A 24,692-nucleotide genomic window follows, 5' to 3' on the forward strand; every position below is an offset into this window, starting at 1 on the left:
GATGAACATAGAAGCGCAGAGGAGAGAGCTAAACACAGTTCATGAATTAGAAGTACAAAACTAGGATTTGTAAAGGAAAATCTGAGGAGTTCTATATAAGCCAAGAGGAGACGATATTTCACCAGAGTTTACGCCACACTCGCGTCATCTGCTGGAATGCCAATCTCTCATGGATGCGCGTACGACAATTAGCAGAACCTGGAGATTACAGATTATAAAGTTTTAAATATGGATATTGTTCTTACACAAATGCATCACTTCACTTCATAAGGCCTTCATTTACCCCCGGAGCCATGTGGAGTTTTTATGATGGATTGATGCACTTTATTTAGCTTCAAAATCTCTTTTGGGTGAACTATCCCTTTAAGTGTTTGTCTGTATTCATACACTAAAAGTGTGCATCAAAACTGAAGCCCCTACATGAGTCTAAATGATTGGTTAACCTTCAGGGTACACATTTAATAGCAAGCTGTAGTGGAAACTTCCGCGCAGTGCTGGTGTGGTTATCGAGTGGATTGATCCATATGTGTTTATAGTCTGCACACACTCGCAACAAAAAGTGCAATCAATTAGTCCATCTGAAGGCCAAAATATTCGCTTTTGTTTCAGGTCTGAATTGGAAAATCAGCCATGAGGTTTCTATTATCTCTCTTTGACTTCATCGCTGCTCGGATAAAGTACAGACTGTCAGCTTTAATTTTAGAATATTTGCATTCATAAACAACAAGCCGTGTTGAAATTAGTCTTTTGAGCAAATGTAATTGGATAGCTGGCCGTTCAGCTGTCTCCTGACCAGGTGTGCGTCATTACAGCTTTAGCACATGCACAAAAGAGAGCTAACAAAAGGTTTAGTGTTGAGTCTAGCTGTGTCATCGGTGTCTTTCAACAAATGTAAAGGGTTTACCATTGACGCCATCTTAGATAAGGAGCAATAATGGTATAAGGCCTGAAAATACAGCTTTCAGATCATATTTAGGCCTGATATAAGCTCTCCTTATTTGTATATGAAATAACAAACTTTTTTTCTACTCCAACCCTGTTGCCGTTTTCCAATCAGGTGGTCTGTCTGGGACAAGCTGCCCCAGTTTCTTTCTTCATCCCAGCAGATAGTAAGACTAACATTATCCTTTCTTTTCTCAAGTCTGTGTCGTTCCCTCATTCTGTCCATGTAGATCTCAGAATGATGGTAGTGACACCAAAGATAAAGAATCACATTTCTCAGAGTCTTATTGTATTTACGTGCGCTGATGCCAGTAGCACTTTATAAACAAGTAACTGGAAAAGTTTGTTGGTGAAACAATCCGCTTCTATATACACTTTCCGACCTAAATTCTTACATAACACAACAGAGTGGTCCATCAGGGTGAACATTTGAAATGTTAAATGGTCCTCTAATGTTCCCTGGTGGTTTATTTTAGAACTTCATGTATTTAAAAAAAAATGCCTACATTTAGCGGTGAAAATGCTTTCTTTTTATGTTTAAAAATACTAATATTTAAAAAGTAACTTATTAAATTATTTAATATGTCTATATATTTTAATAGTGTATATTTAAAAAGTACTCGCTGTGTTTTAGGTGATGTGTATATTAAAGTATTTACAATGTATTTTCTAATATAGTCTAATCCTCATTAAAAAAAAATGGTTTTCATTGAAATCTTTGATCTATAAGACACAAGCTGTTCTTCACTCTGTCATACTGTTGTGCTGTCCATTCAAGTCATTTAGGGCCACTTGGAGCATTAGATTTTAATGAATGTGGATTATTTATACAAGTTACATCACCAACGTGATGTTATGGTGTCTTCTGTCTGTTTTGTAGACTACGGATTGATAATCCGTAGAGCTCAGGCTTGACTGGAAACACAATTTTTTCAAGACTCGGGCATAGTGAAAACAGATTTCACAAATGTGAAAGACAGACATATGTCAGGCTGTGAGGGACCACATGGTTGGTCATTTATTTAGCTAGAAATACTTGTCTTTACGGCAGTGATTTAGAGTAGGGGTTTTCAAACTGGGCTCCAGGGGTCCATGGAAAATGTCGGATAGAAAAAGTGTAAAATATTATTGTGAAAATGGCCAATTTGTATTGTGAAGTATTATACAGATAATTTAGATTTATGAATTAATTTGAAGTAAATGGTTCAGATCATATTTATTTGGTTAGTACAGTGCATAATGCCAATTATTACATTTTTAAACACCATGTATTGACAATCTCAATATCTTTTTTTACATAAACGAATCTTAAAATATACGTTTCTTCATATCATTAAGTAGCCCAAAAATGTGAAAACTCCTAATTAATTTCAAACCTTACATATTTTTCAAAAAATCTAGACGAATTTGAGTCAGAATAAAGTAGTACTGACATGACCTGATAAAGTCTTTATGCGGACACCGTGAAACTCTGCCCAAATATCTGATTCCCTGCCAGCTCACGTATTCCTCTCCTGCTGCTTGGTGGTGACAGCAAACATCTTACTTTAATCATTTTTTTATTTCCTTCCTCACACGCTGATTAAACTTGCATCTGGAGTCAGAATTAGGCAGTGGCTTGCAAAAATGTTTCAGAAAAGTGAAGAAAGTTCTAAGAAAATATTTTATCTGAAATTCATGATTAGTGATGGAACAAAATGGCTTTTACAATGACGTATTCTTGAACATTTGAATTCTCAGTCTTGAATATAATTTTCTTCATCCAAACATTTTGTCCCACTTCACACAGCTCTATGTGATTAAATACAAACCTGTTGTAAGGTCAAAGGCCACAGACCCTTTTAAGGCAACACTTGTCGTTGTGGTGCCAGTGAGTCGGCACCAGTATTTGTGAAAGTAAAGCAAATAGTGTCTATCCTAAAGTGAATCCTGACCTTTGACCTTTCTATCCACTATGGCTATCTCCGTCCCCCTGAATTGATCCGTTAGATTTTTCTGGATCTAGTGTGTGAGTGAGAAAATTCCCGTAATGATAATTGTCTTTTGAAGAGAGCTATTATTCAAGAGTGTATCATTTTTTTTTTGAGTGTATATGTGGAATTTGCATTAGGGAGAAGAGGAGAGTCTTTAAATGGGTCCATTAGTCCAGATGCGCATCTATTTGTTTGTGTATGTGTGTCAGTCTCAGTGGTGTAGAGACAGTCTATGCAATACAGGAAGCCAGCATGTCTTCCATATCTGCAGAGTAAAAGAACTTAAACCTCTGAAGGACGCTACATATTCACCTTGAACACACTCCAGGTAAGCTGCGCCTGGCGGGCCGATCTCATTAAAAAATCTCAAGATTTGGATTTATTGCTCACACAATCAGTTATGGCTTGTAAATGGAAACCGGTTCAGATGCTTCCTGGCACCTTTTATTGTGGTTGTCAGCCATTTAGAAAATCATGAGTATTTTATTTCAGTTTCTGGGAGCTTGGTTGATCGCCACAGAATTTTACGGCAGACAAATAAATTTTTAACAATCTGCTTTTCAAGTTAATTAGACTTTCTTTTTTTTTTTTCCCTCTCTTTAGCTATTTTAGCCAAAAATGAAGCCCCTCATGATGCTGGTTTGGATTTTCGCTGTGCCTGTACACACTTTTGTGCTTCAGCCGAGTAAGTGTTCTTTAAATTTGAATTATTTAATTTATGAATTACTTTTGATTAAATTATTGCTTTTACTTAATATTGTAAAGTTTGTCATTTAAGGTTAAGGACAGGCTATTTCAGAAGAAATAAACACAAATTGTTCAATTGTATTATGGAACAAGTTTAGTTTGTCTGTCTGTAATGTCCCTAACTCACAGTGCAGTCATTTAATGTATTACGGTTGTCAAATGTCCTAAAAGCAAATGAATCATCAGGTATGAGGGAGATTTTGTGTTCATTAAGTTCACAAAGGTTTATTACCTCTTATAGGTGTAAATGTGACAGTCAAGCAGAACGTATCAGCAGAAGGTGAACTTTGGGCAGAGCAGAGACTTGATCGTTTGATGGAGGCTCTCGACACTGAAGAGGAGAAAAGAAGTGATGAAGAGGTCACAATGAACGGGACGGAAGAAGAAACGGACACAGTTGAAGAACATGGTATGAAGAAAACAAAAAGTGTGGAACAAACAAGAGAAACTGATGTAAAAGACAAAGAAGTAGTAGAAAAAGAGGAGCAGCAAGGACGGAATCTGGATGAACACGACATGTCAGATGTAATCTTAACCAAACCCATCGTTACTGCACAGAATACCAGCCATTCACAAGAAATTGAGGGTGAGGAACAGCTACCTCCAACTGTCAATCAGAATGCCACTCTACCTACCATGGCCACCGCCTCCCAACCTGTCCTGAACTTGCATACAAAGTCAGTTACTGTACCTTCCTCATTCCCCTCCACTTCACAAGGACCAGCAGCAACTACTGAAACAACCACAAAACCTCACACTGTCAATTCAACTGCTGAGGTGACCGGAGACACCTTACTAGTAAATGAAAGCAGCACGAATGATGATCTGAGAGTGGAGCTCCATGTGATGAACAGCTCTAAACTCCACCCACTGGAGGAAGTGAGTGTTGATGCCACAGCCATGGCAGCAAGGGCAGGACCCACTGCAAAGGCCCCTACATTTACGGTCAAATCAAAACGGAAACCTAAAGACAATATGACACTGAAAGCAAAGAAAAAAAAGGTCCTCAAAGTAAAGGCGAAGAAGACCAAAGTTATGAAAAAAGCAAAGAAACTGAAAAAGTTCAAACGAGAGAGAAAAATGAAGCCAACAACACCTTCGTATTTTCCTTATTTTGAAGATCACTACTGTCCCTCAGAATGTTCCTGCTATGGGAGGTTTGTGGCTACTAAATCTTAAACAAACATGCTTAAAGTGGAAAAAAAGAAAATTCTTTCCTTCCAAACCCGTAAGACCGGCATAGACATAGACCGCAACGCAACTGACACATTCAAGGCCCAGAAAGGTAGTAAGGACATTGTTAATAGAATAAAGTCATTATTTTTGTTTTCATTGTGTACAAAAACCACTGATGTCACTTGGATTGTTTTAATGGCATCTTTACTATCTTTCTGGGCCTTGAACGTGTCAGTTGCGTTGCTGTCTATGCAGGGTCAGAAAGCTTTCGGATTGCATCAAAAATATCTCAATTTGTGTTCCGAAGATAAACAAAGGTCTTACGGGTTTGGAAGGACATGAGGGTGAGTAATTAATGGCAGAATTTTCATTTTTGGGTGAACTGTCCCTTTAAGAATTCTCCTGATGCCGCAGAGCATTGCACTGGAAAACGTTCAGTTTACGTGCTGTAATTTGACATGATCTCTTCTTTTCCAGGGTTGTGCAGTGTTCCGACAAAACTCTTGACAAAATACCTTACGGAATTCCTTACAACTCCCGTTACATTCTCTTAATGAACAACCACATCAATAGCATTCAATTGAAGTTGCTCTCTGAGTATGACTCCATGGAGTTCCTGGTGTTAAGCAACAACCATTTAACAGACGAGACGATCGAGAGTTCCTTTAAAGGGATCAAGAATCTTAAGAGACTATACATGGAGCGGAACCTTCTCCAAAGTATCCCGAGTGACTTGCCTGTTACTCTAGAGGAGCTACGGCTGGATGGGAACCAGGTAAATGTGATGTCCGACGCAGCCTTTGGACGCTGCCCAAACCTGCTGATCCTCAGCCTAAGCAACAACAGCCTGGGGAACAAATCATCTACTATCCCTCCAGGAGTTCTTCTACCATTGGGCAAACTTCAGACACTTACACTTTCCTACAATCAGCTTGCTTCTGTTCCCCTGCAGCTTCCCCTCAGTCTTCGAGAACTTTATCTCAGAGGCAACCGCATTCAACGCCTCCAAGGAGACATGTTCTGGGGTAAAGCGGAGCTGCAGGTCCTGGATCTAAGTGCGAATAGATTGACCGATAAAGGTTTTGGGAAGGCAGCACTACTGAATGCCAGTCGCCTCGAGAGTTTAAATCTAGAGGGCAACTTAATGAAGCAGGTTCCTCTCCATCTACCCCGCAGCATAAAGACCCTTAACTTGGAGGGAAACTTCATCTCTAGCATTGGCAAGGATGCTTTTATCTCAGTGCCTCAGTTGGAGCACCTAGGCCTAGCAAGAAACAAGATCACTAAAGTGGCCCTTGGTGCCTTCCGGGTTCTTCCACTTCTGCATCAGCTAGACATGAGTCACAATGCCTTACAACAGGTACCAAGGCAGCTCCCATTATGGCTCCACTCTGCAACATTTTTGCACAACAAGATCAGTGTAATTCCACGTGATGCTTTCTGTTGGGGTCGAGGCAATGAGTCTCCTCTCAGCCGCCTAGTCAGGGTTCACCTGGAATATAACTTGATAGATCTGGGCCATCTGGACACGTTGGCCTTCCGTTGCCTCAGAGGCTTTCAGGTGGTGCAATTTTACTAAACTGAACCAATTTGGAATCCCTGTAAATGGTCAACATATGGGTCGAAGTGGAATTTACAGGTCTCAGCTTGGTTTTTCTTTCTTGTCTGCACTGAAGACCTAGAGCCAGCAGTATCTGTTACAATGATAGAGAAAATTGGTGAACTTTCAGTAGGACAAAAGTCTGAAATTTGCAGTTAGTGACGAGGAATCTACATTGACTGCAAACAATTGTCATATAAGACAAAATATGTGTCCCAGCCCTGATCTACAAAGTTTACAAAATAGGATTTTGAAGTTTGAACTGTGTGTAAATGCATTGCTCCTGATAGTTGTGCTCATGAGGACACAGATTTGAGTCCTAATGTCCCTTTTCCCGTACCTTCCTTCCTCTTTATGCTTAACTGATTTTATTAAAAGCCAAAATATAACAGGATTTCATTGTCTGAGGCCTGGGTTACTTGACCTCCATTGGCTGTGTTGATGTTTTATAACCGTTACATCACTGAAATGTGACTAGTTGCTAAAACCCATAGAGAACAAGGCTGTTTTGCTTGGATGAATCCCAAGACAGTTGTTTTGAGATTACATTGTTTTTATTTGATGTTTTATAAGTGTATTTCATCATTTTTAAGTCTATTACTTTTGAAAATAAAACACCCATTTTCTTAACCTGGCAGTCTACTATCTCTTTCTTGAGCCAGTGTTATATCAGTTCTGGTTTGCCATGACCTTTCAGCTCATTTCAAGCTATAACAGCTTTCAACAAGAATATTCATCATGACAAGCATATAAAATATTGTCAATATGTTTTTCATTATTCATAGTGAAAAAAGTGTTTTTCTGAAAATTCTTGTTATATTTTTCTTGGTAAACGCTTGGCAGGTTTTGCTGCTTGGCTGCGATTATTCTTGCAAGATTTGAAGTGAAGAAAAGCGCATTATTCAGAATTTGGATGAGGTGAACTTGGCTGTTTTTCTCTGTCACACATGGGACTTGCATAGTGTGTCTACGCCAGTTACAGCAATTCCAACGTGTGTGTGTTTTGCCACTGCAAACAAACCTGTTTGGAAGAAAGTTATTGAGTGTCTCCCTGCTCATGTTCATGCAGGACCAGACCATAACTAAGGAGAATACTACCTTGTGAGAGACTCTTGTACTTGGTTGTATTCACCACTAGATGACAGAAGAGTATACTTTAAATATGCTTCGCCATACAAAACTTTACATCATACTTTTTAAATAGTTCTCCTGGTTATTCTAAAATAAATAGCAAATAAGTTAACATGATCTGTTAGGAACTATTGTGCACAAATAGATTTGTTTATCTTCGGCACTTTGACATGCGTTATTGATGACCGTTGTTTGAAATCTCCCCAATCTTGAATATTTGCTTATTTGCTTTTTGTCTCAAATGTCTGCTCTTGTTTAATTTCTTCTGACCTGTTGAAAGCAGATGCAAATGATGTGCCTGCTCTAGGATATGACCAAATTTGACAGGGTGCTGCCAAAGTCTTGAGGTCTTTACATTCAATTAGGTGAGACTGTTTATGCAAACCATATGAGTGTGTGTAAGCGGAGAATGAGTCAGGGAATACAACGAAAGAGAGGGGAAGGGGGTGACAAAGTGAGAGAGAAATGAGATGGAAAGAAAGCAAATAGCAGCTTCATGTGTAGGGTTGGTAAATTCCATCAGTCTAATAATGCAGGAAAGCTACGTGGCACTGGGAGACAGCTGCAGAGAGAGAGAGAGAGAAAGAGAGAGAGGAGAGAGGAAGACAGAAAAAAAGAAGGATTTTAGGAAGGTGAAGGACTCTTCCAGAACCTCCCTACAGTCCAGAAGGACCCTGACCCCTGTAATTTAGAACCAGTGCAATGTGAAAGTTTTTTTTACACTGCACAAATGGGAGGGTGAGTAAGCTGTGACAGGTTTTACATAATGTCCACCAAGTAAGGAGAAATAAGGTAGAAGTAAAGCTGATACCTATAATTATTTGTCATGATTTCTGCTTTAATTTGAAATTACAAAGAAGCATTTCTAACTATCATTTGAAATAGAAAGTGCAATAGAAATGACTTTTAAAAAAAGGTATCTAGTGGCACAATATCTGCAATTTATATTTCAAATAAAATGATCAACATAATTTTAAAAAGAAAATGTAATGCACAATCCCATTCCAAAGTCAAAATATGCATATTATTTAGATATTCATAATCCAGCCAAGGAAAGGTTTAATATTCAATATATTGTAATTTAGTGAAACAATTTTCAGCCTTCTCTGTAAAAGTGACTGTAACAATTACAACAGTTTTTGTTATGGTGTTCTATTGCAATATTAGTACACTCCCTTGTATGACTTCATATATATATATATATATATATATATATATATATATATATATATATAAAAATTATACTTATGCTTTTATACTTTTCGCATATGCATCTGTCAATCACAGGATATATATACACAGCTTCCTGTGATTGACAGATGCATATGCGAAAAGTATAAGACTTTCATTCATTCATTCATTCATTCATTCATTCATTCATTCATTCATTCATTCATTCATTCATTCATTCATTCATTCATTCATTCATTCATTCATTCATTCATTCATTCATTCATTCATTCATTCATTCATTCATTCATTCATTCATTCATTCATTCATTCATTCATATATGCTAATGAGATACAAATTTAATGAATCAAGGCATCATAATTTCCCACTTTTCCCTAAAGTTTTTTTTCCAGGAACATTTAAAATTCACAAATATTTATTTGAAATATCGCACTCTTTCCATATCTCCAGGTAACTTATTGAATTGTTAAAGTACAGTGTTAAAACTGACAATCCCTAATACAAACGGTGCCATTGTGCCAGTCCTGGCATCATATTATTTCTAAATTAGGAGGCGTAGAGACAAACTATTAGGCGAAGGAACAAACAAGACGACAATTATTGGATGCTGGCCTTGCAGACATTTCATAAACCAGGGTAGATCACTGACTGTTGCATTGTCTGAGTTTAAAATTTAGTTGCTTGAAGCAGATAGTTTATAGTTCAACACGGTAAATTTTAAAAAAGTAAAAGTAAAGGCAATGCGGAAAATTGTGAGCAGCAGCGTAACCGCAAAAGCCTGCCTGCTCTTCTAAGGCTAATACTAACGTCTGTGATTCCATTAAGATTCAGTCTACCCTGGGGCGTTTAATGAACAGAAGGCCTGAACTTAGTTACCACTGAAGAATGTCTGCAAACACAAAGCCAGGAAATGAAACCCCACCCTGAAAAAAGGGAAAAGGAATAAATGGATAGAGACAAAGCGTCTGCCCAGGTCAGTAAACAGAAAATCAGGTCAACATTGGTCTGGAAGACCTGTGTTCTAGAGGACATGGGTCACTTGGAAATGGGGATTCTGGGATACCTGAATGAGCAAAAACACTTGGTTTGATCACTCTTTCTGTTATTTTGTGGTGGAATGAGCTTCCAACTTCCAATTATCTTTTCTATTTTTCCCAACTTTTTTGAGGCACTTTTCTGCAAAACTGCAGCACTGTTAATATCTTTAGCCTTTGGATGATAAATTGCTTGGGTTTGTCCTCATTTTGAAGTCACTTTGGATAAAAAATGTCTTAAATGACAATGTTGGAATGAAATCATGGTTTGTTTTAATTAACAAGAAAAAAGTCTGTTCACAGTTAATCTGGTAAAATCACAGTAAAATCATTTCATATAGAAGAATGATTTTACAAATTTGTAGCCTGACCCTTGAGGTTAAAGGGACACTTGACAAGTGTTCAAAGCTGAGGGACTCTGCTGTTACTATAACTGAAGTGAGGTGGCGCTTGAGTCAGAGGAGAGGAGAAGGAGAGAGACAGAAAAGGAGGAGGAGAGAGAAAGGGGGAGGTGGCAACCAAGCAAGAAAGAGTTGAAGACTGAACCATGGGAGCCAGACGGACCTCTATATACCCACACCCACACTTATATATATGGACATATGTATGCATTTGCATTTACAGCCCCTGATCTCTCTCACCATCACTTTTTCCCTCTGTTCCCTCGATTTCATTTAACCCTTAATAAGACAAACACTTTGGTGTGGACACAAGGTGTCTGCAAACCTGCAGCCAGTCTCATTTACACACGTGCAGGCTCCACAAGAGGGCTATTGTGTTTACTGTTTTTCAGATAAGCGAATCACATGCTGTTTCACTCCATTATCACATATACAAATGCATGCAAATATATACATATGAATATAAATTAAGCATTTTTCTGTCCTGGAAATCTCCATGCAAACATATGTGGTCTAGCCACGCCTCCTTCCTTCTGCACAGTGTCTGTGAGTGTAGGATACAGGATCCTGTATTGGTCCATCTCAGGTTATTTATACATTTTTAAAAGATTCTCGCAGAACAGATATTTTGAGAATTTAAACAGTGTAATGAAAGATCTCGTTTGGAAAATAAACAATAGCTGCTGGAAGTGTGTAATTACGTACCTAATGTTTTATTATATATCCTTAGATACAGCGAAAGGATATTTTCCAGCCTGAGGAACATTCGCAAAGTTAAGAGCCATAAACAATGGGTCATGTGACTGCCGGTGTTAAAGGTCAAAGGTCAGTATGCTCGTTTTACACCAGCCCTGGTTTTATCCCTAAATGTTATCTGTTAGGCCGGAATTACGAGACCCCTGAGCATTCAGGTGTGCTCTTTAGGGTCTTTATAAGAATTCTACATTCCTGCAGTGTATTAATTAGGTTGTTTTTCAAAAAGATGCCACTTTGAAGAAGAAAAAAGGAAGAAAACCAAGAAAAGGTACTTTTCTATATCAAACTGAGCTGGACAGGGTTTTGTCTCACCTTTTTTGTATTTTTCGTCCCAGTTCCTTGTTTAGATATTCTCCCCTGTCATCAACTTTCAAAGAAATCATACAGAGACTATTTAACACGCAAGACATAATGTTATTAGTGATGTTTAATAAGGTATAAGCATAACTAAAGTCATTACATTTTACAATTTGAGCAAATTCTTAATCTTAAAGGGATAGTTCACGCAAAAATGAAAATTACCCCAATGATTTACTCACCCTCAAGCCATTCTATATGACTTTCGTCTTTCAGACAAATACAATATGAGTTGTATTAAAACATGTCCTGGCTCATCCAAGCTTTGTAATGGCAGTGAATGGGGTTTAAGATTTTCAAGGCCAAAAACTGTGCTCATACATCATAAAAAATACTCCACACAGCTCCACGAGGTTAATAAAGGCCTTCTGAAGTGAATCAATGCGTTTGTGTGTAGTGTAAACTTGTGAGAGAATATGCCTCTCAAAAACCAAGTTTTCTTAAAAGCAAAGGAAAACCAGTTTACTTTTGGTTTATATTGAAATCCACCAACATTTTCCCACATTTTTGTTCTTCTAATTCATGACCGGTGTTTTTTTGTTCTCTTCTCTACGCTTCTGTGTTTGTCACCGTGTTCACCTACATCTTACGTCATCCTCTGGAACGCCACTCTCTCGTGAGCTGGCTTACTATAGTTAGCAGAAGCTAGAAAGGTTTGTAAAGTTTGTAAAGTACTACTCTTCATGATGAATGGATGCAGCTTTTTGGCCTTCAAAATCTTAAACCCTATTTATTGCCATGATAAAGCTTGGAAGAGCCAGGACATTTTTATTATTGCTCCGATTTTATTCATCTGAAAGAGGAAAGTCATATACACCTAGGATGGCTTGAGGCTTGAGGGTCACCCCAAAATTTTAATTTTTGGGTGAACTGTCCCTTTAAGTATTAAACTTTGACAAATGATGTGTAATGGACCATGAACTTTGCATCCAATTGTATGACTTATTGAGGAGTGTTTTTACTTTTCAAGTAAAAGCTTTTGCTTGACGGAGTAATTTTTGACATAGGACAGTCAATGAATGACCTAGCAGCAATGACTTAACAATCACCCAAAACATCCTTGAAACAGCATAGCAATGTGCTAACAATCACTCTGAACATTTTAGAAACCAATTAGCATTGAGGTGGTGAGTTTTGCAAGAGCAATTACTACTCACATTTTCTTCAGGAAATGTAAAAATCGACTTATACAATAGCCTTGCGTAATTCCTGTTTTTCCTTTCCCTCTCCTCTACTCGATTCGTCCCTGACTAGACAAAAAGTCTATTGTAGAACACAATGTTTCCTCCTCGAGCAGACATTACCTAAGCACTCCAAAGTTTTTGCTGTCCTACTATTTTCCTGTCATTTTTTCCCTCTAATACTGTCTCGTATATGTCAACGGGCATTAGAACAGTAGCTTCATGAGCTGAGGGGGAAATGTTTGTGAAAACGCTCTTATGATTTACCGTTTGCCACTAGGAAGCTCGGTAAGCGTTCATGACGCAGCTTTTTCTAGGCCTGGAGACGCTCAGTAATGTGATCTCCAGCTGTGGCAGACCAGTTTGTAAACTTTACTGTGCTGTTTGCTTGCGAGGAGGTTTACCACAGGTTAAGTATTCATAGCTCTCTTCGCAACATTCAGCTTTTCAATATGCGACATTCAAAAACGAAGCCAAGAAATCAGAGACTTCATAAACACAGACTCATCAGCGGTGATGAGTTTACAGCATTTTTTTAATGGCGCATCCCAAAGTCTATTACAACCCCTAATGAAGTTTTCAATGGCTGCATGAGTGTCTGTTTGGGCAAGTATGAGGCCCTCAAAAGAAAGCAGGATGTGTTCAAGGAGATAATTGTTGTTTTAATGTGTTTTCTGCATCAAATTGAGGCCGCCTGGAGGGCTCTTCAATGATTGTGTGTGTGTGTGTGTGTGTGTGTGTAGACTCAGGTTATGCACAGAGGCTTTGATATACCATCTGGCATTAAAAGGTGATTTTTAGCAGACTCGTCCTTTTTCGACTAACCTTCAAACCTCTCAGCATGATCCGTCTTGAATCTTTGACTCATCCTTTTGTTTTTTCAGCAATTGAAATATTCTGGAGCCTAAGGTGCAGAGTAAAGCACAACATCAAATAATGGAATATCCCATGCAAACGTTTGGGATTGGAACGATTTTATTAGCATTATTTGAAAGAATTACCTTATGCTCACCAAGGCTGCATTTAGTTGATACAAAATACAGTAAAACAGTAATATTGTATAATTATTATTCCTGTGATGCAAAGCTGATTTTTCTGCATCATTACTCCAGTCTTCAGTGTCACATAATCCTTTAGAAATCATTGTAAAATGCTGATTTGCTGCTTAAAAAACATTTATTTTTACTGTTGATGTAGAAAAGTGAATCAGCAGCATTATAAATGTCTAAACTGTCACTTTTGGCTAATTTAATACATCCTTACTGTGAATAGAAGTATTAATTTCTTTTAAATGAAAATAATGGTATATTTATGTATAGCAAACCAGGGTGTGCTGTTGCCATTACGCTGATGGGATGCTTAAGCTGCATATGCATGCAGTGTGAAAACAGTGCTTATTATTGAGCTCCAAGGAAGCCACATCTGTTTACCATTATCACTCATTAGGATCATATAAACATGTGAACACATGAAGCTCAAGTTGATCAGTTCATGGATCAAGTGTCTGCATTAAAACATAGTGAACTGAACCTTGTATTAATTATTTACTCTTTAGAATGATTTCTGAAGGATCGTATGACACTGAAGACTGGAGTAATGTCTGCTGAAAATTCAGCTTTGCCATCGCAATAAATTACATTTGACAATATATTCAAATAGAAAGTCGTTATTTTTAATAACATTTCACTATTTCAGTTTTTACTGTATCTTTTTTTTTGTCAATTAATGCAGACTTGGTGAGCTTAGAGACTTATTTTAAAAACATTAATGAAATAAAACGAGTAATTATTCCAAACTTTTGACAAGTAGTGCGCATACAATATATAATACATATAAAATACACATTTATTTTTCTTAACCACATTAAAATCAAGATAAAATTCTGAAGAATGATTTTAAATTTTTTTTTTTTGCAGCACAAGAAATGAACAGAAGATGGAGAAATGAACAGAAGCAGATGTGCTGTGTGTCGATATGAGATCAGCCTCAGGAAACAGCCAAGTGGAGATGAGAGGAGAGCCAGGAGCACACTTAGGTAAGCAGGCACTCTGTCACACCAGACACGCCGCTGGAGTCATAGTGGGTAAGCAGGACAGAGTTCACAAACTGATCAGTCGAGATTTGAGCTACACTGCCAGCTTGAATTAGCTGGAACACACACATGCGAGCACACGCTCTTGCATACACAGACTGAAACTGATAAATGGTGATGTAGAACAGAAACAGCAGATCTATGATCCATCAGTCAGCAACTTAGACTTTGCAGCACAGCCAAATATAATGGGGCCCAAAGTGTCAAGAACACATACAATGCCAAAAAAGTCATTATTATTGCAGATATGTTACTTTATTAGCACTCACTAAAGCTACTTTTGCTACTACTTTAAGTTAGGGATTTGAACAGACCCCTGGAAACAGTGCAACCAGTGACTTTTGAATTGTTGTGGTGAGTTTTGCATATAGCAAATGCAACTTTAAAAATGTAAAAATCTACTTTTATTGCATTTAGGATTGATCTCTGCTTCTCAGACTCTCTCTTTTTTCCTTATTGTCTGTGTGAGTATGGCTAACTCATTCTCTATAAAACATTTTAGTGGTAGCAGAAAGCAAACCACAGGCACTTGATCTCAGTTATGAAAATGTGAAGCATTCAGCACAGAATATTTGCGAACTGTAGAGCAAACACACGTACGTCCAAAAGAAACAGACTGGGCTGCTTTAATACTCTCTGGAGGATGATGGGAAATCAGCCCCACTGGGCACAGCAAGGAAGCTACGTGAGAGGATTCACAGTGATTTCAGGATTTCATTCATCTTACACAGACTTTGTTCAATGAAAGCAGACTTATGGGTGACTAATGTAGGGCTGTGTGATATTGACAAGAAAATATCTTGATGGGTGGTAATGATAATTAGCAGACTCTCAAAACTCCTATTCTTCATAACTTCATAATACAATGGTTCTTGCGATATTTACCACCTTAAATTGATTCCCGGGGCATTGTTACTTTTTTAAGATGAGCCTTTTTATGTATACACATGACGAAAGTGCAAAAGCCAATATTTTTAATGGGATAGTTCACCCAAAAAATTACTCACCCTCATGTTGTTTCAAACCCGTAAGGCCTTCTCTCATCTTCAGAACACAAATTAAGATATTTTTAATGAAATCCGAGAGCTTTCTGACCCTCCATAGACAGCAACGCAACTGAAACGTTCAAGGCCCAGAAAGGTAGTAAAGACATCGTTAAAACAGTCCATGTGACACCAGAGGTTATTTGGTTATTAAAAACGGTTATTAAGCGATGACAATACTTTTTGTGCGCAAAGAAAACAAAAAGACTTTCTGAGTTCTCAAACAGTCTGAACTAACATTGGTAAGTAATTAATGTAAATAACACGGGTAAGCAGTAGCTCTTTTGTCAAAAAGATTACGATTGATAAATTAATTTAGAATAAGACACTGTAGATGGTTAGTGTTACCAGTCAAATCTATCAACAAAATCTGTTTATACACTACAAAAGTGGCACAGAAACTGCATCTAAAGCAGCATTTAGATGTATGTACAATCCATTTTCAGTTGCATAAATGATTTTTTGAGATTAATGCAGCTTGCAGTTAATTTCAGTGTTAGCATGTTGCTAAGCTAACAAGTAGACTCTAATAAGCATAAAAATACTTTGACACAAATCTTGGAAAACATAACACGTAATCAATTTGAGTAAAGCTTGTCGGTAGCATTTTAAGCTAACAAGGGAACTCTGAGCATAAATATACTTTAAGTGGCAAACAAATGTTGGAAATGATGGCACACAATCGATTTGGATAAAGCTTGTAGATAGCATTTTTGTAAGACAACTAATAACAACAACAACAACAACACACCAATATTGGGTAAATTAATATGTTTTAATTGAACTATTGTATTTAGTACTGGATTAAATGTATGTATTTTTATTTTATATATTTGCATGAGTTATAATTAATTATAATCACCTCATCTGTCATTTTGGATTTACTTTGTTTATCGTAGAACAGTGCAGTATAGACTTGCCTTGTCAACCAATTCAATTTGTCCAAAAATAATATACGAACGTAACAATTAAGATGCTATTAAGATTTTGAAACAGACTTCGCTGCGTTAGATGCTCCCTCCATAGGTAGTTTGCTACATTTTGGAGTGAAACAACAGTCAAATGTATTGTCTTTTCTAAAAACTGATTTTAGACACAAACTGGCATTCATAAAGGAGAAAAAGCAGACAATGTCTCTTTATTTCCTCTTCCTATCAAATGCACAAACACAGAATGAGATAAAAACAGGCGCAGTGATGGCCAGGCGCCGAGGCCTGACATATACAAAGGAAGTGTTTCGTCTGGCAGTCAGTGTTACCAGGCATTCACAGAGAGAAGCTGAAAGCTCCACATTGCTCCATTCAGAAGAGAGTTGAAGAAAGATGGCTGACCTTCTATTCAGCCCAACTCCCCGTCAGTCATTCGGCTGGCTAACTGTGAGCTTACAAACACGGTGGCCATCACGGTGGGTTGGTGGGTGGGTGGCTAAATACTCTCATGATTTTGTTGGAAATGTTTTTTTTTTTTCTGTGCAAGTTACTTGTGCAACATATCTGCTTGGTGAAACTGCTACTTTAATTTCTCTGTGCTTCAAAGTGGTTTGTTGCTGTGTGATAAGGCATGTCTCTGAAAGACCAGCGAAGGATAAAAAAAAAAAACCCCAAACGAATAATGGTTCAAGATGTCTGGGACAGAGGAGGGGGTTTTGACCGTTTATTCAAACTTTAGACAGGAAGGCTGAGCCAATGCCTCGATAAAATCAACAGGATAGCAGAGGTCTGGGAACAATAAGCCGATGGGAACATTCAGTTGCATCAGACGCAAAGAGAAAAAGCAATAACACGACAAGCAATATCTTTAAAACACAGTATTTGGAGAAATGTAGTTACAAGAAGGAAATATTTACTTGTGCTTTCTAAAGACGTGATTAAGTTTGCATCAAGCCAGGTGGAGCATTATGTTTTCTTCTCTTTTTTTTTTTGTCTTTGTGTGGACTCTAGGCTGAATCTTTTTCCCCTGCACTGGCCCTTTCCTGACTCCAAATCTCCCTTGAATTTGTACATTCCTCTGGTATTGCCTAATACATTTTCTTGTCAGGGTGTGTGTGCATAGTATCGTAGACTAGAGTGTGTGTATATTGGGTGTGTTTTTGTGTCATTTGTGTGCGTTTGGGGTAGAAGCATCTGTTTATCTTGTTATCACTGACATTTTTTCAGTGATGCGCTGCAGACTTTTGGCTCTCAGGGGTTTCTTAAAAACGTCCATCTTTCAGCTGCAAAGGAGAAAAAGCTTGTTTTTCCTGCACTTCACTGATCCAAAATATGAATGAATTAACTGGTGCTGATCAGTTAAAACAGTGATGGTCACTACCTGAAAAAAATAAATAAAAACATATTTTTAAAAATTAGTAGGCTATTTATTATTATTACTTCAGTCCTTAAAACAGCATAAGTTTAATTAAGAAGAAACATAGAGTGGGATATTAACTTAATATTATCCTAATTAGCTAGTGCTGACAAGTTACACCAGTCAAAACATTTTTTTTTCTTTTTTTCTTTTGTCCTTAAAACAATACATTAAAAAATTATGCATTTAACTGAGAAGCAACACTAAAATATTAATTTTGAAATGTTTTGTTTTTAATAAGCCTTACTAACTTTGTGATTTAAAAAAAAGTAAAAAAAAAAAAATCAAAAACGATTTTCCATTGAAAGATAAATATTTCAATATAATTTCTTAAACCAAGTCTAAACATATCTGAAAATATATCTTCACAACTAAATTTATCTTGTTTGTAGAATTTTTTGATATTTTTTGAGAATTAAAAAAAAAGTGTTTTTTTATTGCAAGTTTCGCGGTTTCTTTTCATTTTGTTTCTGCTTTTGACTTTAATACTACACTAGTTAATGTTGTGTCTCACACACAAACTACTGCAGACATTCCAGGCTGCGCTTGCAAGCTTGACGAGACTGGTAAAGACATCACATTTTTTACCGTCTGTCAACATTTTTCCATACAACTTTTTCTCACAAATGCACTCGAGTGCAAACTCACGCTTACGAGTCTGTGTTCCTCAGATAACATATTTGAGTCTTATTAGTTCGAGTCATTTGATTTTCTCACACACTCAAAACATTAGACGGAATTCACCCCATGTTGGAAAATTTCCTCCAGCATTTCTCTTCAGCGTTTGAGCCTCACAATCCAGCCCACCTCTGACAAATCAAACAGCTTGTGTAATGTAACACGAAATCAAAGTTAACATAATTTCCAGTTCACTTTAGTTAATCCAGGTGACCAAGGGGTACTGTATTACTATTAATATTCCCATAATTAATAAACAGATGAATAAATAATAGACTGTTTTAAAAATAACATTTTTAAACAATTTGAAACCAAAAGTCTATTTATAAAATTATGTAAAATGGATAAAACAGGATGAGCTGCAGCTTGTCAATCTGTGTGATCATTCGCTCTTTATCTCATTGTGCTTCTGTCAAGCAATTAAGCATTTCATTATATTAGCTCGACAGAGCCAAAGGTGACCAGAAGCACTGTGAATAAGAATTATTTAGATGGTCCCAGTCAAGGATAATAGTATCTGAAAAAAGTAATAAAAGTGACATTATATGTGACAGAAGAATAATTCAGTCTGTAAAATTCATTCATTCATTCATTCATTCATTCACTGAAGCAACACAGTGATAATTTTTTTCATCAGTTTTTGTATAAATGGCTTTGTGAAGGGTCTGTAGCTGCCTCTTTCTTGTATGCAGTCTTTGGTTCAGGTCTGTTGGTTCCTTTAGTTGGGGACTGTTGAGTTTATTAGCAGGTTTGTGTGGGGTTCTGCTGGGTTCTTTAGGGTTTCGGCCCATTTGACGCTCATTTTATGGCTCCTTTGGGCTCTGGTGGTCTTGTGACTGAGTTGCCAGCAGTAAAAGCTGTTTGGTGTCTGATGGAAGCTATAAATCAAAACCAGACTGAACCAGAAAACCTGACACTGGATCAGCCCACTAGAAGAAAAGCAGTGTGAGTTTGACTCAACCACCAACATGCCAGATTTTAAGAAATTAAATGCATGAAATTGTAGTTTAATAACTGAGGATCAAGTTTAGTGGTTAGCTACATTTGAAATAGCAAGGCGGTCTGGTCTGTTGTCTGTCACATCTTGAACCTCTTGAGTTTTAGTACAACACATATACACTAATCAAGATGCCAAAGAGATTACACACATCCTGGAACTTTAGTTATAAAATCCAATTGTACAGAGCTTAAGACATCTCACGAATAAATGTAAAGCTTTGAATGCTTGCTAAATGGATAGGATAAGCAACGATTTTACATCTGTAATAATCACGTAACTAATAACAACACACATCTGAAAGAGCGTCTGTAGACCGGAGGTGAGAGGATATTCTCCCCCGCCCATACACCCACAGCTGCGTTTTCTCTTAAGACCTTGATTCAGATGTGAGGTTTGTGTGGATTTCTTTGGTCATTGTGGTTGGTGATGTAGGGATTAGTTCAGAGCAGCTTTTATTGGCTGCATTCATCAGTTTCACAAAACCAGACCAGTTAAAAAAAATAAATAAGTAAACACAAAACCGTTTGTAACCGTTTGACATTTTGGTGAATTATTTACTAATCCTAATAAACTCATTTGTATGTCTTTATACAAACGGTTTACCCCCCCCCCCCCCCCCCCCCCCCCCATATCAGTGAACAATCAGTGAACAAAATCTGGTCAGTAACTAATTAATTTTTAATTAATTAATTAATTACATACATAGTCGCCTATATTATATATTATATATTGTGTATTTTTTTTTTTTTTTTTTGCTGCTTTGTACATTGGTTATTGGCTATTTCCTGTTATTTTGTTTCGTTACCTGTGTCCTGTCCTGTTACTGTCTTTCTGTTGCACTGTGGAGCTTCTGTCACTATAACAAATTCCTTGTATGTGTAAACATACTTGGCCAATAAAGCTCATTCTGATTCTGATTTATTTTTTTCAATGTATTACTTTAATAACTTTAATATGTTATCTACAGATAAATAAAAAAATTAAAATCAAAGTATACATATATATATAATTAAACTGTTATTGCTTTTATATTATTATTTTTTTTTTTTTTTAATAATGGACTATTAAAACAACTATTAAATGTGTGTATGAATTACTTTTAATTTTCTCCTTTTTAACTTTAACTTTAAATTTAATTATTTAATTATTAAATTAAATTAAATTATGTAAAATAATATATTAAAAACATATGTTATTTTTTCCCCTAAAGAATCATGAGAGATAGTGGCTAAAATATAAGAAAGTAACTAAATTTGAGCAATGCATAATTCACATATTAATTTGTATTATTTTATTAAACTGTTAAACTGTTATTGTTTTATAATTTTTTTTTTTTTATAATAAACTATTAAAAACATAATTAAATCTTTGTGTATGAATTACTTTTAAATTGTACCTTTTGTAATAAATTATATATATATATATATATATATATATATAATACATACATACACACACACACACACACACACACACACACAGTTGTGATTGAATATCACTCGAAAATATGGAAAATAAACCGAGTCGGTTTTATTCATATAGAACACTCCTAGACTTAGTTCACACTGCAGGTCTTAATGCTCAGATCACATTTTTTGCTGAAATACGATTTTTTTGCGCTGTTGTTCACATTGACATTTAAATGCGACTGCCATCTTTTTCTTTAAAAATATCACTACTGAATCAAGAGCTAACCATAATCTATGATCACTTTAAGACTTAGTTCACACTGCAGGCTGAAGTGACCCGCATGCGCAGAAGAAGACGTGACATCAGACGCAGCGCACTGTGTTTGCGGAAATAAAAATGGATAGTAGTAGTGGTAGTAGTAGCCCTTTATTGTCACTAGTCACAAGTACCAGCGAAATTAGCCATCAACCTGTCCATACATACACAACATACATACAATATGACAAGGGGGTAGACAGGACAGGAAGACAGGGAATTTAGGAAGAAATCCAGCATAAAATGAAGAAGGGGGGGAGAAAAAAATAACCCCCAGACTATGCTCCTTTGGGAGTACAGTGTGAGAACAGGAAAAACACCCCAGCAACAAAAGCACGTAATAAATACAGCATAGACACACGACTTTGCAACAGGGGAGGTAATCCAGCTCCGGCAAGCAGCCATCCGGTCCTGCAGCCATTCTCGGCGCTGGTCACAGACCCGCTTGTCAGACTGGCGGTACAAAGCGGCGAAGGCGATGGATCGGGGGTGGGGAGGTGAATGCATATCTGTATATATGTGCGTATGTGTATATGTATGTAGTTTGTGTATTTGTAGGCCTGGAGAGCCGCCACGCTGGCATTCAAATCAAAGTTGACTCAGTCCGCAGATTGTGATAGCAACACAACAGGTTGCCATGGAGACCGCCTTGATCAGGACCCAGACAGAGTCAACAATCAGCAGGTGTCTGTGGAAGGGGGGAGAAACGCAAGAGCATCTCACTGCAGTGCTCTTCCCGGGGTTTTTTTTGCAGTGCTTTTCCCAACAGCGGCCTGCCGAGGCCAGTGCTGGTGTGGGGGAGCCGAAAGAAGATAAGATTGCGATTGTTTGGTCTTGGGGCAGGTAGCCGCATTCCAATTTTCACGGCTACTCTCTTTGTCCATTCTGGTCTCCAAATCCATCAATTTTCCTTTGCAAAGCCGTGAGATTCTCCGTGATGGTATCCATATTGTGGTTAATAGTCTCAGTCTCAATGCTGACCGCTCTGCCCACTGCTTCAGTCATGACGGGCAGCCTTGTGAGGCTTTGGACAGCTGTTCCTGTTTCCTGCGATAACCCAGATATCTTCAATGTCCTCCACGGAAAGAGCCGCCAGACACACGACCCGCCACCTCTCACGCGTCCATCGTGTAGCCAGCTGCGAACGTTCCAGCAGGGCAGTCAGGTACCCCCGAACCCAAGCTTCTCATCGAGAAGATGGTGTCAATTGCGTTGAGAGACCAGTTGATCAAATCCATGATTTTTCAGTTTGGAGAGCAGTGCAGAGAGAGTCTCTCCAGTGTTAGACACGACACGAGACGAGACGAGAAAGCAAAGGTAAGGGGGAGGAGAGAGAGAGAAAAATATGTCCGCCTTCGTTGAGAGCCAAAGTAGAAGAAGGACGGCTGTCCTCGCCGTCTCCTGAGAAAGAGCAAACTCCAACATCTCCGGGTTGCCCGCGTCAGGGCCGCTTCGTCGATCTCCTGGACGACTTGGGGCCCGACTGGGACGCGGGGGGCACGCCCTCCTGCGAGAGGCTCGACGCGCCGGCCCAGGTGTTGATTCGGCACGGGCCGGAGCGGCTCTGGAGGACGCAGGGGGGCACCTACGGCGACGAGTAGACAGAGGCCTGGACCCGGGGGCAACCGTTGCCGGTGGATCGCGCCGGGGCAGGATGTGCTGGATCGCCTCTGTCTGTCTCTGCACTGCCGAGAACTGCTGAGCAAATCCTTCGACAGTGTCGCCGAACAGCCCAACCGGGGAGATGGGAGCGTCGAGAAAGCGTGCTTTGTCGACATCCTTCATCTCTGCCATCTCTTGGACCACCATGGTAGACCACGCCTTCCCGAGGGACCGCGCCGTGACTTTCGTCGCTCGTAGAGCGAAGTCAGTTGGCGTGTGCAGTTCCTGCATCAACCCCGTGTCGGAACTACCCTCGTGCATTTGTTTGAGTGCCTTGGCTTGGTGTACCTGCAGGATAGCCATGGCATGCAGGGCAGATGCTGCCTGGCCCGCAGCACTATAAGCTTTGGCCGCAAGAGCAGCCGTCAGCTTACAGGCTTTGGACGGGAGACGCGGACGATTCCTCCAAGTGGCGGCGTTTCGCGGGCACAAGTGCACCGCGACCACTCTCTCCACCTGGGGAATGCCCGCGTACCCTGGCAGCCCCGCCATCGAGGGTAGTGAGGACGAAGGAGGCAGACGAGCGGCTTCTGGCCGTGAAAGGGGCCATCCACGACTTCGTCAGCTCCTCATGCACTTCTGGGAAGAAAGGCACTGGAGTAGACCGCGTTTGTGAGCCGCGCCCTACTCCGAGAAACCAATCATCCAGCCGTGAGGGCTCGGGACTGGGCGGTCTGTTGACCTCCAGCCCGACACTCACGGCTGCCCGGGCAAGCATGGCCATCAACTCTGGGTCCGGTGCAGCGGTGGCGACCACACCCGAGGGGGGCAACCCCGCTGTACCTTCATCCTCAGAGGACGTAAACCCGTCCCCCGATGCTGCGATCTACATCCTGTCCTCGGGTGGCGCACTGAATGAAATGCTGGGCGTCCCGTGGGACGAACCAGCGAAATCACCCGGGAGCCGGACGGGACATTCGCTGCGTGAGGAGTAAGAGGTCCGTACCCAGCGGAGAGGCTCTTACTGTAACCCTCAGATCTCCCAGAGCGCCAGCCGGCGGTCCTCTGCTCGAGCCAGAGAGACCGGGACGGGTGGCGGCAGAGGGTGCCAATCCTTTCAGAAAGGAAAGGCGAGATCGCAGCGACGTCATGCTCATACGCCCACAATAGGCGCATGAGTCATCCACGAACGCAGCTTCAGCATGCTGGAGACCCAAACACTGAAGACAACGATCGTGTCCGTCATCCATTTATTTACTTCAGTGGTTTATTAAATGATTGGACTATGTGCGGTGCGTCAGTGACTAACACTGCTGGGAAATATCTGGGTGTGATTGTTGAGGATTGGAGAAACAGATATATCTACACACATTCACATGCTCCACAACATACAGACTCACTGTGGACTCGTGTAAATAATATTTACACCATTTTCATTGCAGGTCCACACCCTCGTAAATATTTTTTGCCTCGCAAAATCTATAATAGTTTGATATCTTATGTCTTTTTGTGATGTTTTTCTCCTCATCTTGTCCCAGCTGTTCAGCGGTTCCAGAGGCAGTAGAGGTTCGGGTTTCTCCGTGCTGCTCCGTCGTGGTTTGGTCCGCACTCTGCCTGCAGGTTCTAATGATTCTAACAGACTCTAGGCTCCCTTTTCAGCTGCATACATCACGTCTCTCGTCTGGAGGCTGATCTGCAGATTCGTATCTATGCCAA

At 39.1% G+C, this 24,692-nt stretch overlaps 1 protein-coding gene across 5 annotated transcripts in view; it reads left to right on the plus strand.

Moving 5' to 3' along the window:
- LOC306858739 (podocan) overlaps positions 1-7,067 on the plus strand; it is a 46,098-nt gene extending 39,031 nt beyond the window's left edge. For 4 of the 5 annotated variants that reach the window (XM_079399422.1, XM_079399423.1, XM_079399421.1 and 1 more), the window contains 3 exons: positions 3,519-3,600; positions 3,904-4,819; positions 5,316-7,067. In XM_079399422.1, the coding sequence (XP_079255548.1) occupies positions 3,534-3,600; positions 3,904-4,819; positions 5,316-6,417 (2,085 nt within the window). In that variant the 5' untranslated portion in view covers positions 3,519-3,533 and the 3' untranslated portion in view covers positions 6,418-7,067. Of the gene's footprint in view, positions 1-1,168; positions 3,244-3,518; positions 3,601-3,903; positions 4,820-5,315 lie in introns of those variants that run through there. The other variant, XM_079399420.1, reaches the window with a different exon arrangement.
- Positions 7,068-24,692: the final 17,625 nt, after the last annotated feature.

The sequence above is a fragment of the Barbus barbus genome, assembly GCF_936440315.1.
Source record: "Barbus barbus genome assembly, chromosome: 39".
In the NCBI taxonomy this organism is placed as follows: Eukaryota; Metazoa; Chordata; class Actinopteri; order Cypriniformes; family Cyprinidae; genus Barbus; species Barbus barbus.